The 21,757-nt window shown below is 37.6% G+C and overlaps 1 protein-coding gene across 5 annotated transcripts in view; it reads right to left on the bottom strand.

Moving 5' to 3' along the window:
* The window catches only part of ZMYND11 (zinc finger MYND-type containing 11), a 104,266-nt gene that overhangs the window by 30,714 nt on the left and 51,795 nt on the right, over positions 1-21,757 (bottom strand). For all 5 annotated transcript variants that reach the window (XM_032746610.3, XM_032746609.3, XM_032746612.3 and 2 more), the window contains exon 3: positions 12,950-13,109. In XM_032746610.3, coding sequence (XP_032602501.1) covers positions 12,950-13,109 — 160 coding nt within the window. The remainder of the gene's footprint in view (positions 1-12,949; positions 13,110-21,757) is intronic.

Here is a 21,757-nt window from a genome sequence, read left to right as displayed (position 1 = left end):
ATCAGGATATACACAAGGCTAGAAAGAATTCATGCACAGTGACCAGGAAATCAATCTGTTAGTTCTAACTTCTGGTTGCATACATTTCCTCCTGCATTCCTGGAATGCTACCTGACACTTTCACCACATTTTATTTCTTTAAGATATCCCACGTACTTATATGATTAAAAGAACCCAATACCCATCATTCTTATCCATATACACACCCACCACCAGGCCAATTTAAAAATCATCAAGAATATTAATGATTGTTAATTAATTCACTCTCTTTGATACATAAAGCTTCTGTGGGCATCTAGAAAAGATCCTTCTAACATAATTTACCGCATAGGAAGCTGCCCCACCAAAAGCAAAGCAACACTTTTGCTGTATATCATTCAAAGGTTAGGCTATCACTTTATCAATAAAACTCACAGTCCTTGTTTGTGTATAAAAGGTGATACATTTTCCCAGGCTGAGGAGGGATCTCAGCCACAGGGACTGAGATTCCTGTTGCAGGGCAGGGAAGGGCTCCCGGGTCCCTGAGCCGCAGACACGGGAATCCTCTGCCCAAATTCAGCGGCACCAGCGACCGGCCCCGAGAGGGAGCGGATTTGGCAGCAAAGCTGCGGGACTCAGATCCCACGGGAGACCTTCCCCTGGTCCTGCCCAGCTGCCCGCTGCATTGTGCACCTATGCACCAGCAGGTGAGTTTGGGGCACTGTGTGTGACAGCCAAGGAGCTACGCCCTGTTAAGCAGAGCGGGGTCTTGCAATCATATGGCTCACACGTGGTCACTCGCTCTTTATATTCAAATCTGTCAGACATTATATCATAAAGGTCACTTTGCACTGACACAAATAGCTGAGATTCACTCGGCAACATGAGTGAAGTACTGCAACAATTTCAAAAATACATCTTAATTCATGACCGGCATGTAAGCTTACTTTTCTTTGTCATTTGTCTTAAGTAGGTTGTCTTAAAGCAAATACATACATCTATTCTGGAAGTACAGAAAAATAATATGGGATAGAAAATGTCAGGCTATCCAGAGCATTTGACAATTTAAATACAGATAAACCCAACAGAAAGGAATGAATCATCATGTCGTAGCCTTTACTGTAAAATAAAATACATAGTTGTTGTCAAGGAAAGAATAATTTTAGTGCACAAAGAAAATGTCCATTATAATGCAAATGTACATGGAAAAGAAATGCTTACTCATTAGTAATGGAGATTTACTTAGCTGTAATTGAAATAGGGAATCTGTATGTTGGAGAATGTGACATCCTGCTGTACAATTAGCATACCATTAAGTAGGAGATGTGAAGCACATACTGACAGTAAAATTAACAATAACTTAGAGGTCACAATTGTAACTATTAGGTCACTTCCATACCACAGCAAGCCCGTAATTAATGTAAAAAAAAAGATGTTAAAACAAGTAATAAATTTTCATTTTCATATAAATTATATGTAGGTATAACACATGAAAACAGTAAAACCTCCTTTCTTAGACTTCGTCTAAAAGGACCACTTTGCCTTTTTATAATGCACATTCCATTAACATAGCTCATTTCTTACCTGTTAATCTGTTTTCTCCAAGTCCCTTAATGGTAGCCCAGATACTCGGTATTAAGTCACTCTACTATCAGGTGGAGAGAGGAAAAGGGAGGGGGGAAAAAAGCAAAACTCTATTCATGAAACTCCCCCTTATGGGGATTTGCTGGTTTCACACAGTTCAACTGGATTTCCCAAACAATCCAAATTATGGATATCCTTTGGACCCATCCAGTAAGCTAAAAAAAAGGGTCACATAGATGGGAAAGACAGTTATAAGTCAGTTACCCCTTTGGCATGATCATATTTATTTAGTAATAAAATACATACAGTTCTGTTGTCCTAAATTCACTATGAAGCAAATGAAGGAAATAATTTCCCATGGAGTTCATGTTTCCCAGCATTTCCTGTGCAGCAATTGTCCCATAGCACTCTTTCCACTTTCCGCCCCCCCCCACAAATGTTCTGGTTTTAGTGCTTCTCCAGCATTTTTTTACATGTGTGCTGCTGTGGTGTCCCCCTCTCTCTGCCCTACATTCCTGCACACACAGCTCCTTCCAGATCACTGGATTTTCATTCACACCCACCTGTGCACAAACTCATTGTCAGCCCTGCATGTTCTCTATGCTTTAGCAGTCCCTAGAGCTGCTCAGTGGATAAGAAACTTAGCACAGTTTTTCACTAGTTTAAGTGAAGAGTATTAGCAGATACACAATAGATTTCACCCACTGTGGAACACTTTTGGTCAGTCACAGTGGTGGAATCTAGAATAGCAACGAGGTCCATGCCAGCAGACAGAAGTAATTTAAAAATATAAATTATTTAAAAATAGTAGTATTTGCATGCTACATTTATTTCAAGTAATTTTCATCACCAGCCCAAGACTTTAGTGTAATCCTTCCCATGACTATTTCATAACCCTTTAAAGAATGTCAATAAATGAGTTCCTACTATTTCTTAGATTCCCATTTCTTTAACATATAATGAGATAGGCCATGCCCAATACAATTTCTGAAGCAAATGTTCTGGGTTTTGATATTTTAGGATTTGGAAATAGCCATAAAGAACACTTCCATCTCTTCTCACCTCCATCAGCTCTAAAATCAGAGTTTTTTACATTTTTCCCCCTTCAACTAAGAGAGAAGATTTTAAAATCTTGGGTTCTGACGTCAAGGTTTCTTTGCTGGCCTTCAATAACTCTTCGCTGGAACCCAACAAAATTGACTACAAGTCCATATCAAGTAGAAAGATACACTGAAATAAATGTCTCACAAGAATGATGCTCTTTTTTTCACATCTTCGATTTTGCTTAGGTTTTGCAACATGTATCTATCATCATCTGCTGTTGCGAAGTAATTTCTATCTTCACTTAATCTTTCATATTTCAAGCTTTCTGCTGTAAATTAAAAGCTTTTATTATATAAGAAGCGATGGTACTGCATTCTAGCATGGATGTATCTACCATTTCATTACTCTCCTCTGGTATCTGGGTCCCCTCCCCTCCTCAAGAGGACTCAGAGTATGCTGCAGGAACCTATGCCCCCACTCACATTAAACAAAGCAGCATCTATTTCTGTCTGAAGACATTTTCCATTCTTAATAAATCAGTTCTTTTCTGTCTTTTTCAGGCAGCATCTGCTCCATCAAACCTTTCTCAATTAGACATGAGCATTACTAAAGGTAATTGCTAAAACCTTGCAGTTCATCTTTATGACTCACGACTATCAGGAACCATGGTGGGGGTGCACTACCTATGAGACTTCTGTCCTCCAGTACAAAACCTGAAGAAATGCTTCTTACTCCTACATTTCCTGCAAATAGCTACTGCCCACTTCATTTACCTGTTTTGTACTTCTCTCATGGTGTAAATACTGGAATCCCTGCCAATCACAAAAGGCAACCTGAAGCAGGCTTGGACAGGAGCATCAGGGTTGTCAACAGTCCTGATGAGCTGCAGAAATGCAATACCAGCATTTAGCTCAGCTTTGAAAATGCCTCCCTTTGCTCATCTATCCACTGCTTCTGCAATTCTGTTCAACTTCCAAGTAACTGCTCTGTAGTAAGAGGAGTTGTACAAAGTGTGGCTGATTATCTGTAGAGCTGCACAGATGAGAGCCTTACCCCTTCTTTTTTTTTCCACAAGATGGTAGGTGCACACTGGCCTCTATTTTAAACAGGCTCTATCTCACTGAGCACAGCAGCCAGTAAGAAATCTCCAGCTTATCAGGGGTCTCTGGCAAATGTACTGGTTTCCATTCAGAGATCAGCATGCAGCAAGTAATACCTGGGTGGAACAAACATTATTTGTCATGGAACATCATTCCCAGTGTTTTTTCAAATGCAGTGGGGACACTGTGTGTGTTTTCCAGCAGAAGCCTTGGTCTGCTGTGTGGGCAGCCATCCTACTGCCCTTTGGTCAGTCTTCTCTTCGTGCCACGTCCCTGGCTCCATCTATTCTTTAGCAAGCATGAATCCTCCTGTAAACATCCTTTCAGTAGCCTACAGGATCTGCTTTTATCTTTTCATCAGAACAATGATGAAAAGGTTAGGCTTCAAACCGAGGAAGGTGTGATTAATTCCTTGATGGCTCAGAGGACTTACTCCATCTTTGCAGCAGGTAAATGGTGAGTTAGCTGTTTAATAAAGTATTTCCCTTTCATCATTACTGTAAAGGGTCTATATTTGATCAGGACGATTGCTTTCCAATTATAAAAGTTTCTTAGATCATCACATGTTTTACATTTAATGCTAGAGCAATGCTTTGGGTTAAATTCAGAACCAAAATAAGCTTATTTTCTCCCTGCAGTTTTTCTGTATCCCTGTGTTTACTACATATATTTCTTCCTGTTTTGCATCTATGTTTTTCCTACTGCTTTGCATCTATGTTTTTCCTACTGCTTTTGCTCATCTAAGGAATTAACAAATAAACAAGCATCCATCTGTCTTCCAAAGCCAAAAAGATTTCAGCAGCTAGAATCCTTTTGTGAAAATTGTTTCACTTTATCTTTTCCTTCTTTTTCTGGAAAACTACTACAGCAGGTAGCTACAATATGTGCTTTTACAGACAGGATAATCTACCCATTCAGATCAGTTGCCTTTATGGATTCTCTCCTTCTCTGACCTGGGCTTTATCTTTAAAATGGATTCCCATAAATTGGCCACTTTGGAGGTACTCATTATACATATTTTATCACAAAGAAATCCAAAATAATCATGAATTCATATGTCCTCATAACTACTGAGGCATCGTGCTTTCTTTCAAGTACATTTATTTATTTAGTTGTTAATTATGGCCAAGGTTTTAGCAATCTCAGCAATTAATTGGAATTTCTTGTTTTACATGGTTTTTTAATTCTCTTATTTTAGAAACCCTTTATATTCTAAAAAGAACCAACAAAACCATCAGTTAGGGGAGAGATCAAAATCTTCTTCTCCAAAGTCCATGCCTTTATGAGCTTGTAAAAATCCATTTCCATTTTCTTCACTGGTAACTGCTTCCTCTCCTGATGCACTGATGCAGGAAGACTCAGGTTCTGCAGAGAATTCCACATCCTCTAAGAACTCTTTTGGCTTTCTTTTACTGAATTTAATCTAATTAATTTATTTCCAGTTTGTCCTAGAAGTCTTCAGTTTCTGGCAGAAACCACCCAAATCTTCTCTGGATTCTGCCAGGTCAGGTAGATTTTTATTCACCTTCCTACCCTGCAGCTGTGTTCAGGACAATTTGGGGTGATAGATCCCAAAGAACAGAGCCAGGCTTTAGCTCCCAGTGCTAAAAAATTGAGTTTTTTCCAAGAAGTGTAGTAGCATATCAGAAGCCAAACTGACTGCTTAAACCCCTGTCACACTCATCTGCTCAGCCTATGAGCTGTGCTCCTGAAGTAAGGAATAAATCTCAGTTTCCTTCCCAAGAATATAATGTTTGCGTAGTAGCAGTGTACATTATTTAAGGTGAGACAATACAAGTATTCTCCTCCAGGATATTAGAAATAGAAAATAATTTCAAGTGAAAGTGGTTTTTTTTCTTTCTTCATGTTCCAAGCAAGTTCAAGGTTAATAGAAACTCTCAACTTATCTCCTCAGAAACTGGATTCACTCTGCTATTAATGTCACAATTTTTAACTTAGGCTGAGCCAAGAGGAGGCTTGTAGGTTATTTTCATTAGGGAGATAAATCAGTGATGGACTGAGGAATTAATCAGGTGCAATGCCTTTTATGTCCACATTATGGTTTTGTTCCCCTAGAAAGAAGGAAATCCAGACCAGAAATAAACTGTCTCTTTGTTTGTAGTTCCAAGTCTCCTTTCAGGAACTGTACACAAAAATAGTCTTCTTCGCTTTTCTTGCTTAAAATATGTTTACATTGCTTCTCTGGTCTTATTTTTCTAGTGGGTTTTTTTTTTTTTGGTTAATGTTTCAGCACACACAGAAACATTTTATCTGAACCAACAGCAGAACCTCCTGAACAGGTTCCTTAAATCTCTTGTCCATGTGTCCTGTGCTGTAGGTGTGGCTGATACTGTTTCAGCTGTCAGTTGATAGAAAGGCATGGGGATTGCATTTATTGTGAATTAAGCATGAATATTAATAAGCCCAACAGCTTCAGTGAAGTTTCATTCAGTGACCAGCATGGCACACAATAATAAAAGATTCAAATCAGGTGCCAGATATACAGAGCATTTTGAACCCACAAAGTTAATAAAAACAACACTACTAGGTCAGGGTGGTCACAAAAGGGGTAGAAAAAACCCAAGATACATTATTTTCAAAACAAACTCAAGACAGACTGATCTATGTAATTATTCTATTAGCATAATTTAAATACCATGATGGAACCTTTCTACAGACTAGTTTGACTAGTTTACTTCAAACTCAAAGATAAATTCTCATTCTTAAAAACATCCTTTCAATCAGAAAAGAACATTTTGTGAAATCTGTGAACAACATTATCAGTATTTCAACTCCAGAATGGAGAGTGAAAGCCTCAAAGAAGACTACAGCATTACATCAACTGAATTTTTAAAAGTCAAGTTGGCAAAGCTGAGAGAGTCAAGTGAAGATGCTGACAAGGTTGTTTCACCAGTTTAAAAGAAGCAGCATCCCTCTGCAGTCAGATGGAGTCTACTAGTGTCACCTTCAGCAATGTGAAGATCCTGCAACATTGTGAATTCCCTTTCCAGAGAACAAAAAATAAAGATGAGCAAAGGAGAGGGAAGAAATATCCCTGAACAGATGGAAAGAGAAAAACAAGATTGGAAAAGGAATGCAGAGAATTGCTCACTGTTCTTAACCCATCTAGAGGCAGGAAGAACCACTGGAATGGCTGTGAGGCCGTTCTCAGGAGCTGCATGTTAACAGCCTTAATGCAAAGACAGCAGAGGCTCTTGGCTTTAATGCAGAAAGAATTTCTAGAATTTCTCTTCCATGAGTTGGGAATTCAGAATTCTAATTCGCTTCTCTAGGACAAAAGAGTCTATGCTTTGATTTGATGATTTGAATATATTTACTCTTCTGAACTTTCACAAATCCACTTATTTTTAGTTTATTAATAAGCAGAATCACATCTGCAGTTTGTGACAATAATTTGCAAGAAAAATAATTGCATTTAGCACATGAAGGATTGATTTCATGGCATCCTTTTGGAAAATTAAGCTGCGAATGATGGGACCTTTAAAGGATGGAAATACAGACAGAAAAGATTCAAAGAGTTTCCAAAGCTCATCTTCTTTGAGTGTTCTTGTGTGACCAGGCTGGCATGTGGCCTGACCTCAAAGCCTCCTCATACTCTCCCAGATGTGTGGTATTAAGGGATGGAAGCCAGTTTGAATTTCTTCTCTCATGGGATCAATCATTAACTCTTTGCATCAGTGAATCACCAAGTGTAAAGAATTCTGGCACTTTCACAAAAATTAGGCATCTATCTGGAACATTCCAGCCTGGAAAATTCACAATTTGTTCAATTTGTAAAAAATATTAACTAATGTGGCTTGGGCTATGTTTGGCTTTGGATCAGTGAATTCACACAGGACTTTACATTAAAGGCAATACGGATGGATAAGGCAAACAGAGACTTTTTTTAAATACTGAAGGAGATTTTTCTTCATTTGGTGTGACATGTTCTTCCTCTTTGTGCTTCAGTTGTAAAAGCTTTCATGATGAAGGCACTGGCTGTCACTATTGCTGTTTCATATTATCCTTCTGCCCCTAACTGAAAAGAATGGGATGCACATTAAAACCATTCCTCTGCCTAGTTATTTAGAAGCCCCTAGCTTGCTAGCAGGAACTGGTAGCTATTCAGGCTGGTTTTGGATTGAGGTTTGGTTTTGTCTGCTGTTGTTTGGGGGGTTTTTTTATTATTTAAAATATATTTTATGTACAGAAAAGATTCAGACTCTCACAGTGACAGTTCTTAAGCTTTTTACAATTATCTTCACATTTATGGAGACTCAAGATGACATAGTCAGTTCAAAAAACAGCTTCTAGCTACCAATACTGACCTAGCATGGAAAAATCAATATAATTACAAAAGCAATTAAGCATGGCAAAGAAGGAAGCAAGCCTTTGCTCAATCTAAAGTAATTTAGATTAACACAAACATAACAGCCAAAAATATTCCTTGCTCATAGACTGATCCTAGCAAAATCAAACCTGCAACACATCAAATCACAAAAATAACTGGGTGTGTGCCTAAGGTCACTTGGGTTAACGAAATCACCTTCAAGACTCACAGTGCTGACAGTGGGTTACAACAAATGTTACAATGATGGGAATACAGACAGAGTGGAGAGATGGATTATTTAGGTAGTTTTGTGACTTGGAAGTATCTGGAGTTGCTTTGAGCAAGCATCAGTACTTCCTCAATTTAAAATATGAGAAAAATCCCCAGTAATGAATTAGCACACTGAGAATACCTGTGTGTGTTGGGGAAAAGCAAGTTGTATCTCTAATGTTTTCTGAAAGCAGGAAAGAGCCAGGAAACTTCCCCTCCAAAGAGTATGTTCTCCACTAAACTAAAACCTCTTTAGAGGAAAGAATTGGCAAGGCAATAATTTAGATACAGAGAGGACCAAATACACAGGAGAATGACTGTAACTGAACCCCACAGTCAGAGTTAACTGGCCAGAAGAATTGCTGCCTCTTTCTATAGGCAATCAATTAAATTATCAGAAAACAGAACTCTATGAAAGAATAATCTCTTGACAATATAATAATCTTTTATGCATTCTTCAGTGAAGTAATAGCTCACAGTGCCTTAAGTAAGTGTGAAGCCTCACTCTTCACATCTCATTAGAGTCTTTGGCCACTGTGAACCATTTTTAAACCACAGCAGTGTTGTGGGGTATGTTGCAATCAGATGCAAACAATGAACCCGTGTTATGAACATATTTCCATTTTAGAAGAGCAGAATATTTTTTGGCTTCATGAACACAGGAAAATTGAAATTATACATTCACAAAGCCTCTCTCTGGGTCAGAGCAGCTTTATGACTTTAATCATGAGGAGAAGAAGTAGCACATTAAATGCTCAAAATAGCTCAGTGCACACTGTAGAAAAATGTAAATGAGGAAGACAAACTCTAAAAACTGCATCTAACCCCCCCCTCCATTAAGCCATAGGACATTGGTACTTAAATTCAATTTCTTTTCTTGGGATTAGATACAGTACTACATTACACAGATAAAATCACGGCAGAACAGAAAATAGTAATGAATAGGTAAGAAGATTCATTCTTATTTTCTTGAAGAACTACATTTCCTTTCTATTTTATCAACTGTATTTAAAACATAGTTAATAACACTGATTTACAAACTTTTTTCTAAACCCAAAGAGCAAGAAGATATATTTTTATGCTGATAATAAGTAGCATGCTCAAATTCCAGAAGTTCTGTGAGAAATAGAAATAAAGCATTTAGAAAAAAAGAAAAAAGTAAACTTCCATTACTAGCCTTCAGGACAGACATTTCCCTTGCAAGGCAAGAAGCTGAAGAGATTTTGTTCAATTGTATAGTAATAGCATATATTATAGCATGTATAGTATAGCATCAACAAATAGAAAAATGCAAAATTCCTAACTACAATCCTGAACAAAAATGGAAAATAAATTCTTCTCTCATTTATTTTGTGCTAATGCATTAATCATCTGCAAGATAAGAAGGCCTGTAAGATGAGAACACATTTTGAAAATGTGCAAAACATCTGGAGACATGGCAAATGAGCGAACAAAATGAATACCTGCACAGGCCCTGGAGGTATAATATTTGCAGCGAAGTTCTTGTTTAGGTACCAATCCTTAAACGTCAGTTGGAATACAGTACATTTTGTTACCGACTCCACATTTTAAATTTAGCAACTTACATAAAAATATTTCTCCCACATGTATCTGACAGAATAATTTTACAATCTTAAATCCGAACTTTTTTTTTTTTTTCCAGTTTTTCTGAACATTAGTTTTCATGAGCTGTTCCTTTTGGAAGAACCTCCTGATGTCTTCAAAATGTTTTTTCTTTGAACCTCAGCTTGTCTTTTGTTTATTACTATATAAGTGAGGTTTTGCTAAATTTTTTTACTGTAGCTTCAGCATACTGCTAGAACAATGAGAGCAAAGTAATATAATTTTTCTGAAGGCTAAGAGTAACCCTATCAGAGATCATGTCCTTACTGCATAGATGTATCATTATGTCAACCTATTGGATAAGGCAGATGTTTGGAAACCCCTAAGCAAGCACCACAGAATATAAATGAATTTTTTCCAAGTAGAGCTGTGTTTTCATAATCTCTATACTTTCAATTATTGTCACTATTTAGCCATCAGTCTGTGGTCACCATCACAACCAGTACTTTCAGGTCATGTGGCATCCTCTGGTCAGGCACCTCTTACAGTAACAGACAAAGGTGCTCAGCAGTTTTGTGGCCAAGGCAGTAATCTTTTTATCTGCTAAAATTCAGATCCAAAACTTCAGATCCAAGAGTAAAAACTCATCATGCAAATACTCAAATAAAAAGTGGGGGGAGGGATGATAAGAATGTGTCCCTTTGCTATCTCCTTGGAGCAGTCTGTGTTTGCTGACTTCCACTGTGGTGCCAGGAAAAAAGCTAAAATCCAAAAGCATTCCTGCACTGGTGTCAGTGGGTGGTGGATTGGTTCTTAAGACATCTCTTTCCTGCTTTTAGCTTTCCAAATTCCAGTAGTACCAGTCAAATCAAATCTGACAATTAGGTCAAGGGTCTGTAAGTGCCAAAGTTTGAGCCTGAAATCCCTATTTTAACATTAACAACCCTGCTTCGAAGAGCTCCAGTGCACCTCCAAAAAGAATTCTGTGTATTTGTCCTCACTGAAATGTAACTTGAGTTCATGGTTCAACAGTCATTAGTACCAGATTTGAGGAGTGCTGAATTACAAAGAACTACAAACTGTCTCTTGATCAAGTGCAGACAAAGCATCTGTAAAACTACCCCGTGTGTCCAAAGCAGAGAACATACCAAACTTGATGGGTTTGCACCAATTGTCGGAGAATGGAAAATACTTGATCTGATGTTGAGTGATGACTACGACACTTTGTTACTCATTAAAACTTTCTGAATAAAAGAACAAAGAGAATGGCTTTATACCAAGTCAATGTGTTTTGCTTCATCTGTCCGCAGCATTTTGATTCAGTATTAGGAACCAAAAGTTGGGGTTTGGGTACTTTTGAAATGTAGCCTGGATCAGAAGCTGATTTTTATTTTTGCATAAAACTGTTAAGTCAAGTGTGCTGTTCTGAACTACTGAGACAGCCACCACACATATGGTCATAGCCCAAAGTATGAATGCTTAGCAGTAATACTGAAAATGCAGCCTGCTTTTAACTAAAGGGTTATTCATAATGTGACTTGAACAGCATCTTCAGTCAAAGAAAACGGTTTTTGCTCAGACATAAAATAATTGTGCAATTCTAATGACTCACTGGCAATTTACAGGATGTAAATTCTTTCAAGTTTTGTTAAACAAATGTTGCTAATAAGCAGCAGGAACATTATTTGAATGATTATATAAGAAATGGCTATTGTGAGGCATTTTGATAATTTTCTCTTTTTTTTCCTTTCTCTTAGCAATAGAGCAAACAAACATACAGAATACTTGAGATAATCACAGCTCTCAGGCTTTATGTCTTGTTGGACCTACACAGTTAATATCACTTTTAAACAGATAAAACTCATGTAAGAAATACCTAAAAGAGCTAAGCTGGAGTTTTGAAATGTTTCCTCCCAGGGAGAACAGTAACATACCCTTTAAAGTTTCCCTTGAGGGTTTCTAATGAAATTAGAATGAAAATCTTAACAGTCACATAATGGACATTAAATACAATGCATTCTAATGGAGGTATTTCAATAATTTAAATTCGTGTAAGTGAGATAATTTTGATGGTAATGTTTTCTGTTATGGATATTGCTTGTTTCCACAAATCCAAAAACAACACATTGTTTCACTTTCAGAATCTTACTGATAACTCACATATTGCAAGGAGCATTTTGATGGTTTTTAGAGTTTTTCTGGGTTTCCTCAAAATTTAATGTATTGAGACAATGCTGACCCTTTTATCAGTATTTAATGCAATTTATATTTCAAAGCAATAGTTCCTAGTTCAGGTATTTTAAAGCTTTGCAAAACTCTTTTTAGTTAGGAAAATATTGTCTTGTAAATGAAGAGATGGGGCTTCTGAACAAGGCAAAACAATTGTTCAAGCTTTCTCCTGGTCTATGTGACTACCCTCACTTTGTGAGTGTGCTCCACCTCAGATATGGAAGGATTTCAAAAACATGTTTTTTTTCTCTTCATGTAACTTTCAACCTATTTAAATGGATTTTAATATTTATGTTAGATCCAATGGAACAGTATTTGGATGCCTGTAGCTGATTTTCTAAGAAAATCCTTTCTAATTGAATGCCCTGGTGTTCATGAATATCAGTAAAACACATCTTTTCATGTGTGTTTGCACATAATTTTATAATTTCATGTTGCACTTCTGAAAGGGAGTTCTTTGTTCTTCAGATTCAGATTAAAGCAAGATTTAAAAGTTTGTGACTTCTTTTCTTTTTTTTTTTTAATACACCATTGGGATTTGAGAATATCTGAGGATTTCAAGTAATACCAATAATATTTATTGTCTTCCTGTACAACTGTAGAAGAGAATACAACATAAAAGTGAGGCATAACCCAGCAAAGGACTTTGCCAGTTTTTCATAGCAGAAAACTCAGAGTTCAAGAGGAAAGAGCTTCTATGGAATAGAAAAGGTTAAAAAATATTTAAGAGTGCATTACTTCCCTGTTCACAAGCACCAACACAGAATCTGTAAATAGTTTGAAATATAAACAAGTTTCATGCTAAGATATCAGAAATTGTGATTTATTTTCTCAAAGACTTTATACTCACAATCTCATCTCCTGGCAACCAATATCCTTCTTGCTCAATACCAGCTTTTGACCCTTTACACCCCACGGTCAGGGTTTCCACAATGAGACCATCCTTGACTGCTAAACTCAGCTGACGTGTGGTTTCTTTTGGATGCATACCATGGACTCGAGACATATACCTGCACACAAAGCATGAAAGTCTTTTAGTGTAAGTTTTAAATTATGAAATGTGTCAGCAAAATACACACATTTGCAAATGAGTTAAAATAATACACATTCTAAGTTTTAGATTGTTTTCAAACAGTCAACATTTATGTAACTTCCCCTGTTACTTCAAATCAGCTTTTTTCCTCTTGCAGCTTTCATGTACACATTTAGACAAGTAGTAGCACAGTAAACTTCTACCAAAAAAATCCCAAAATTAACACATATGGTGCTTGGGCTTGTCTCTGCCACCTCCATTTGTGCCCTTTAAATTACTTTAAACTTTCATTTCTCTAACATTTCCTATAGCATACATACTACAGAATAATAATAAATAATGAATCTTTGTGATGCTTGTGTGTACAACACATTTATGAAAAATTTGAAATTTATATATCACATATGAAAACACAACAGCTCAAGTTACTGTGCTAAGTGGTTTTTCTCCTTTTCTTGAATCAATCACAATGATCACACTGTGACAAACTGCCCTGGTGAGAAAAAAAACACATGTAGCTTTAACTGTATATACATGAGATTCAGCTGTGTATGCTGACCTTTATCCAGTACAATTTGCTTCTAGGCAAGCACCAAATATTAACTTGGAGTAAACAACATAACATTATTTTTTTCTCAAATAAAGATGAGTTAAATCCATTCAGACTTTTTTAATAACATGGCTGACAGGAATTTTTAATGCCTTAGAGGTTACAAATTTGCAATAAGGAGTGAAGACCATCTCATGATCAAGTCTTCGATCGATCTCTCCCTTTGAAGACATTTGCCTTTCCAACTACTTACTGTTTTGTATGAATAAAGGTCTTTTCCTTTCCTGCTTTCTCTCTTAAGCTTTTGGTAGAACTGGTTTGTGTTAATCTGATATTTTTGTTTTGCTCTAAACTGCATATAAAATAGGATAGTAGCTTTCTGAGTGGAAGTATACATTTGTATAGTAAATTATACAATAATCAGAGCAACACAGGACATTTATGAATTTCTGTGTGATATCAGAGGCATTTACATAAATGCAGCGTGTTTGCAGGGTATTGGGGTTTATTTCTTTTAGGATAAAAACTCTTAGAGGCAGATGATGCCTTTTACCATATTTGACAGTGTCTACCATGACATGGTCCAAGTTTAATTGGTGTGTGAATGTAAGCACTGTATAAAAGGTAAGCAATTGATACAGAAATAACAATACTCTATGCAAGTCTGTCTTCCAAGCTAATATATATGAATCTTCTGGTGGTTTGCACATAGGGACAAAGGGCCAAAATCAGAAGATAAGGCAGGTCTTCAGGTCTGTATCACCTTGGCTGGATGCTGATCTGCCCAACTCAATCCCTCTCTACTTCTACAGAAAACAAAACTCAGCATGAGTACCTGTTCAATTGAGATTAAACACCACAAATAAGTTTTCAAAGTTATCCAAATTCCAAGGTCTGAACCAGGCAGAGACTCAAGTTTATTTACTTCATTTTCAAACAGAGTGCAAGTGAACACCACTGGTCTATAGAAGCATGAAATGTTGAAGCTTTAAAGCCACATGAAAACAGCTCATTTGCTTATATAATCATGTTATATGTATTTCATGTGTGTGTGCACATATGGACACATTTATGCAAACACAACTAGCCTTTTGAAGTGCAAATTATCTTTCTCAACATTTTCTAATGTTACTCTTTTTTCACCAAATCTCCATTTTTAACTCAATGCTAACGTCCCCAACAGAGCCATAGCATTCACGTGTCAGTAATTAATTCAACTCCTTAATAGGTCTCAAAACATGAAGAATAGGCTATTGTTCTTCCTGTTTTACTGACAGAACAAATCAGACTCTGAGCACAGAAGTGATTTCCCGACACTTATATGGTGGGCTGCTACAGGTCTGAGAACAGAAATCAGGTATTAACCCAGAGCCATAACCCTCAGGGTATCCTGCTGAAGAATCCATGTGTTTGCACTGCATCATCCCTGGCTGGAGAAACACAGCCCTACCAGATTCTTAAATGTAAGCTACAGGTTTCATGATTTCTCACTTATATCTCTGAACAGAAGAGATATATAATGCAAACCAAAAAACCTTAAATCAGCTGAGAGGTTTAATCTGCCTATTTCCACTGTAGCAGGTTGTGCACCAGTGAAAAGAGGCACAAGGCTCAGAATTTCCAATTTCTCAAATCCAATCTGTGTTTTCAACCAGAGTGAAAGTATTGCTGCCATCTAAACGATCTCCCCATTTTCTCCAGCTGTAAATCAGGAGTAGTAAATTCCCAGTGGCTTTTTGAAGAGTACTTTAGTCAATGTTCAGACTGTGCCACTGGGGAGTCACAAGGGCCATGTTTTCTATTTTTAAAATAAAATGCTATCAGCTTTCATAGAAAAGGACACACATGTAAAGAGAATGGTTTTACTTCAAAGAGTAGAACTGCTGTTAGAAAAATGCCCCCTCCCCCAGATTTTTACTTTATTAAAACCCATGAAATCTACATGACTATATATTCACAAAGAGTAGAAAACAACACTGTAGGGTTTGGATGAAAATTTATCTTGTTTCTTTTCAGCCAGAAGGACAGCAGGTATGCAAAGACATGACTAAGGCACAGGACTCAAATCAGAAAGGATATTTAAAGTTCTTTAATAATGAAATGTGAAAAACTGTCACATCATGAAAAATGCTGGAAACACAGAATGAGTTAAAATCAATCTCAGAGACAGAAAGCATGATGTTTGGAGTTCCAACTACTACATGAGCCTCATTACTAGATCAGGGAAAAAGAATCTTGAAATTTTGCCTTTGTGTGGAAGTGACACCACTAATCCATGGAGTGCAAGTCTTTTCCTGGCTCTGCATGCACTGAAGCATCTGGCACCAACAAGTTAAAAAACAAGTATGGGAGATAAAGCAATCCCTGACTGCTGTTTTCAACAAAAGCTGATTAGCCTTACCTTGGAAACAGGGAGTTGAAGGAATACTGTTTGTTATGCTCTTGCCCAGTCCTCCATATCAACAGATTTGGGAGTGCAAGACAACCCAGCCACAAGAAGTAAAGCAAATTCACTCAGAGGAGTGAGAATAAGGCACAGAGACAAAGTAAAATCCTTTAAATCAGAAAACCAGCTCAAATCACATAGGGGGGTTGAAGAAACAATTTCAAAATACAATTTAACTGTGCTAATCCCTACTAAATAAAATGAGGGTCTTTCTGATGAAAAGTGGCGGTTAGGCCTGATAATCTGCATGCTAAATTCAAAATCTCACCAAATGAGGCCGCTTGTCTGCAGAATACAGAAGCAACTGAACTGCTGCTGAAAATTAGAGTGTTTATAGGTCAGTATTTTCTCCATTTATGAACTGGCAGTGCAGATCTCCTTGACTTTAGCACAAAAGAATCTAGCAAATCTAGCAAAATTACAGTTTTTGTAATCATCTTCTAAGGGCCTAATAATGCATTTTTTCAATTATTGCAACACCACCTGGAAAGCAAAGGATAAGGATCTTTAGCATGGATTTTGTTCTTTAGCACTCTTAAGCAAACCTCACAGCCATAGCACCAAATGTATATTTAAATGTGGTGACCTTCAGAAACAAAATACTACAACAGAATCAGGTAGATGCATGTGTGCATATACCTCATAGATGTGTGCATCTGTCTGATGGCAAAAGAAAACCTTTAGAGGAGGTTACAAAATACCAGTCAGAGAAACGTGAAACAGCAAGTTCAAACCTCTTCAGGACTGCAGGTGAACAGTAGTCAGGTGTAAATAACAATAAAATATCATCATATTCTTCAGTTTATATTATTATATTATTAGTGTTATCCCTCCTAAAGTCTTGACCACCTCTCAGACACTACAGGGAGAGCCCAAGGGGTCAGCACATGTGGAGGGGGGCCTCCAGCAGTTCTCAGAGGGGCCACACAGGCACCTGCTGCACGCCCCACCTGAGGCACACTGAAAGCTGGGGAGGAGAGATATGCAGGGAAACCTGGTACAGACCCTTCTCTTCACAGCAACAAAATCTCCTCTATCTCTTGCCCTACCAATTGACAACTGGATCTTGCCCCTTTGCTACACAAACTGGACTACAGGAGTACCTGATCCACCTCTAAATCACCTGCCTGCCCAATATACAGGACATTCCAGAAGGACCAAAGTCTGTCAGCATATCACCAATTCACTCCTAAAACTTAAAAATACTTTTCTCAAATTAGCCAGTGTTCATAATATCTTTCTAGAAAAACCAAAATCAGTGCTTCTTAACACACCTAAAAACTAAAGAAGGGACTCTGGTTTGATCCTAGGGGCAAGGAGGAAGCAGACTCCAAAGCTGTGATCACCATGGGAGCAAAATAGACACAGAAGCAGCCAGCACTTGCAGGGGATCAGATGGTGAACTTTTCACCTACAGCTGTCACACAGCTCACAACTCCTGCCTGGTGCTCTGCAAGACTCACACAAAGGTAAACCCTGTCTCAAAGAGTCAAATCTATACAGCTTCAAAACAGAGCATGGAAAAATATCTATCTTTGCTCCCAAAGTGTCCTCTTGAAGGCATCTGTGGTCTACTGAGAGGCAGAAAATGTTTTACATGGGCACAGCTGTACTGTGGACCAAATAAAAACTGATGAGGGAGGGAGGGAAGGAGGGAGGGAGGGAAGGAGGGAAGGAGGGAAGGAAGGAAGGAAGGAAGGAAGGAAGGAAGGAAGGAAGGAAGGAAGGAAGGAAGGAAGGAAGGAAGGAAGGAAGGAAGGAAGGAAGGAAGGAAGGAAGGAAGGAAGGAAGGAAGGAAGGAAGGAAGGAAGGAAGGAAGGAAGGAAGGAAGGAAGGAAGGAAGGAAGGAAGGAAATTTAAGGTAGGAAGCTGACATAGGTATTTTTTAAAAAATCTCAGTTTTTCTGAACTCATAAGGAATTGCATTTTCAGCCACCTGAACTCAATCAAAAGAAAATAACTGAAAAAACTGTTAAAGCAAGGATATCTATACAAGACTGAAATAAAATACGTATCTCAAATAGCTGCAAAAATACAACAGTGTTGAAAGTGTAGGTAGATGTTAATTTTCATGGCAAACTCTGTAGTCTTGGTCTGATCAATTATCTCTCTCAATGCTGGATGCCTCCACCCTCCCCAGTGCAAAGGGAAGTAGCAGCCTGCTGCTGCCAGCAGAGTGTCTGCTGAGCAACTCATCCAGGGATGAGTTAAGAACTGATAAATTTGAGGTCTGATAAACTGAGATCTGATAAAATTGACATCTGAGAAAATACAGCAGATCCCATTAAACTCAACTGAAAGTCTGCCATTAATTTTAAATGTTACCTACAGGTACATAAAAATGTCCTAGATTCAGGGACAGACCTTAAGGAATAATACATAAAATAGAAGGAAAGCAGCCAAAAATCTGTTCTGAGTTTTATATTGTCTTCCTACCTCTAGTGAGAAATGATGCCTTTTGCTTCAGTTTCAGGGCATGATAGCTATTTTATAGAAGGCCCACACATTTCTTTTGAGAGTTTTTTAAAAAGAATTTGCAAGGAATAGGCCAGTTGGTCATACTGAAAGAAGTTGAAAAGATGGCTGTCATTAATTTTTTTAAAGAAATAAAGCTCCATCACCTAAGAACTTGAAATACACATGCTCAAATCTCAGGAATCCATCAGCTCTCTTTGTGGAAAGCCAGGTGAAGATCTGTGCTCACAGCTGTATCTCAAGGTCTCAGCTCTGAAGCTCAGGTTGCCTGTTTCCACCATGTAGCACCCTGGTACCAATCAACTCCCATAAAACAGAGGCTAAACATTCTGGGTATTTGACACAGATATTCCCTGCTTGCCAGAAACTCAGAGCTGAAGGCAGCACAGACACACAGAGGAAGTGGAACTGGCTACAGTGGAGACACAGCAGCTTGCTTTTGTTGTCTAGGATCCTTTCTGATCTGTTTATCTTTCTGAAGTTTCAATTACAGATTATATTCAATAAAATAAAAACAATCAAGGCACAATGTTCTAACTGTATATTTGTACTCCACAATGAGATGCAGGTATACAAACAGGCGGAATTTGATTTCCACTGCACTCCACATACCAACAGCACATGCACAGACCACGCAGGCACTGACAGCACTGCTGCCTCTGCAATAAAATACTTGTTACATGATCTACATTTTATACAGTCCAAAATTCCAAGAATTACAGAGAAATCATGCATCTAATTTTCCCTCTGACATCAGTATCTGCAACATTCATTTTCAAGACACATATACTATCCAAGCAGGAAGTGTTTTTAAAATTTGTTTCCTCTCTCCTGTAGTCTAGAAAGTCAGAATTTGCATGAATGTGGAAACTAATTTTGTGCAATGTTTTTATAACACAAAAAGAAAGCATAAACTTGACAGTGCAACAGTGAAATCCAACAGTTCAGCTAAATTCAGATCTGCCTGATGTTTGTGCTGCTGCTGCTAAAAGGAAGCTAAGGAGTGATCTTGCTTGTGCATGCTTTAGATATCCCAGGCACCATGCATGCACCTATAATGGTAATCACCTGGGTCATTTCTGTAAAAAGCACAGTAACGTTAAGCCAGGTAATTCCCTGATTCAGTAATTTAAACTCCCACTCATACAACTCCTCTATACACTTTAGATTGTGTAAGCCACCAGCATGACCACAAAAAGCAAGTAATTTAGGTACTAAGCCATTCAACCTGTATCCAGAAAAATCTCACCATCACTTTTTAATGGAGGAACTTAAGTAAAAAAGGGATCTACTCCCATTTTTCCTTAAAAGCTCATATGTGACACAACTGGTAATGCACATGTGTGTGCACTGAGCACGACTACACCTACAAAATGATTAGAGCAAACAAGCCCTAATCATTTGGGGACACTGCATGCACAGGTACAAATGCTCATGTAGCTGCAGAGCCACTGTTCCACCCAGCTCCTTTCTTTGGATGTACTAAAGAGACAAAGTATTACAGGACTCAAGAGCGTAATATCCTAGCTAATACCTTGCAAATGAAATACTTAGTCAGCTCATATCCACCATCTCAATTCAAAAGATGTTAAAAAAATGAAGATTTGAATGCTTTAATGACTCAGTTTTTTAGAGCTTTCTATCTCATTTGATTTCCATTCTTATCTGGGTCAAAACCTTTCTCTTTCTGTTTTTGGGGTAGGTTTTTTTGTGTGTGCTTTTTATTTTTGTTAGATTACTTTCAGTCTAGCTGAGTTTCAGAATCATCACTCTGTCACACAAATGTTCACCTTATTATCATCTAGGGAACAGCACAACTGCTGGAAAAGCCATCAGGGCAGGGCTGCTGCTCTTGGTGATGATATTGTTTATATGAATGGGAATATGAAACCACAGCCTAAAATAGATGGTATGAGTAGTGCTTTGGAGAGCATTCTCTCTCCCTGATTACAGAGAAAGCCTTGATGAGCACTTCAGGTCAGATAACAAGCTGTTAAATAGCCATGTCTCACTCATTTTTATCTCTCAGTTCTAATAGAAAGTCACATTTATTTACAGCAAAGAAAGCAAACATAAGCTAGAAGTTCCACTTCCAAATATTACAAATATGCTATAATTTGAGCAAAAACTATAATTGTTGTGACACAAAAATTGGTTTACTTTTAATAATTAAAAATAAATTTAGCCTTTTCTCTAATTTTCTGTGTAAACTTATACAATTTCAAGATGAATATTAATAGAAGTATGGAGTGAATAAAAATGGGGACAGTGATTTTCAAATCTATTCCATCTCTTTCCTTCCTACTGGAGCTCATACTTTGCATATATTATATTAAACATTGAATATTACAGCTTTAATAGTAACACTCAATAAGGACAGTTTAAATGAGCATGCACTTATTAACAAACATCAAACAAGGAGTATGGCTGTGGTTAGTAACAACACGTTTGTGCTGTTTGTGTGAATCACTTTATTTACCATACTCATGCTCAGCCCAGAGATGACTTCACCTACTGAATCAATGAAGAACATTGACCTCTGAGACAGGAAAAGAAAAATGCCACTCAAGCAATACCATGTAAGAGCATTCCTAAGAGAAGAATTACCAGATAAGGAAAATTGATCAAGCAAAATACATCAGAACATCTGAGCAACTTTTTGGTTTTTTGTTTGTTTTTTTTTTTTTTTTTCAGAATGAACTGTAGGAAAAAGATGTGCCTACAGTAATATTTCTGATCAAAGCAAATACATAAAAAACTCCACCTCAAGCTCTAGTCCTCAACAAAATAGCCATTTATGCTAAACCCTTACAGGTATAATGGCTGCACAGCCAGCTGCAGCATCCTTTCCCTCCTCTATATTCTGCATAAAGCAGGAAAAAAAGGCAGCGAGGCTGGAACAATCTGTCAGTCCCTGGTGAAGACTTTTCCACACCAGGCACTGAATTAGTCTTTGACAGCCAGCACTGGAAAGCAGACCCAGCAATTCAGGAAGCAACAGGGGACAATGTGTCAGTACCAAGCTGAAGGAAAATTCACCCTTAAGAAGTTACAAATAACACTGTTTAATACACATGGACTTCTTTTTATGTATTCCTTTAACCAGTTTAATTAACATGATTAAACAGAATTGTTACACAAATTGAAGAAATAG

The sequence above is a fragment of the Taeniopygia guttata genome, chromosome 2, assembly GCF_048771995.1.
Source record: "Taeniopygia guttata chromosome 2, bTaeGut7.mat, whole genome shotgun sequence".
Lineage (NCBI taxonomy): Eukaryota > Metazoa > Chordata > Aves > Passeriformes > Estrildidae > Taeniopygia > Taeniopygia guttata.
Note: the sequence above shows the minus strand (reverse complement) of the source record. Positions and strands in the feature narration are given on the sequence as shown.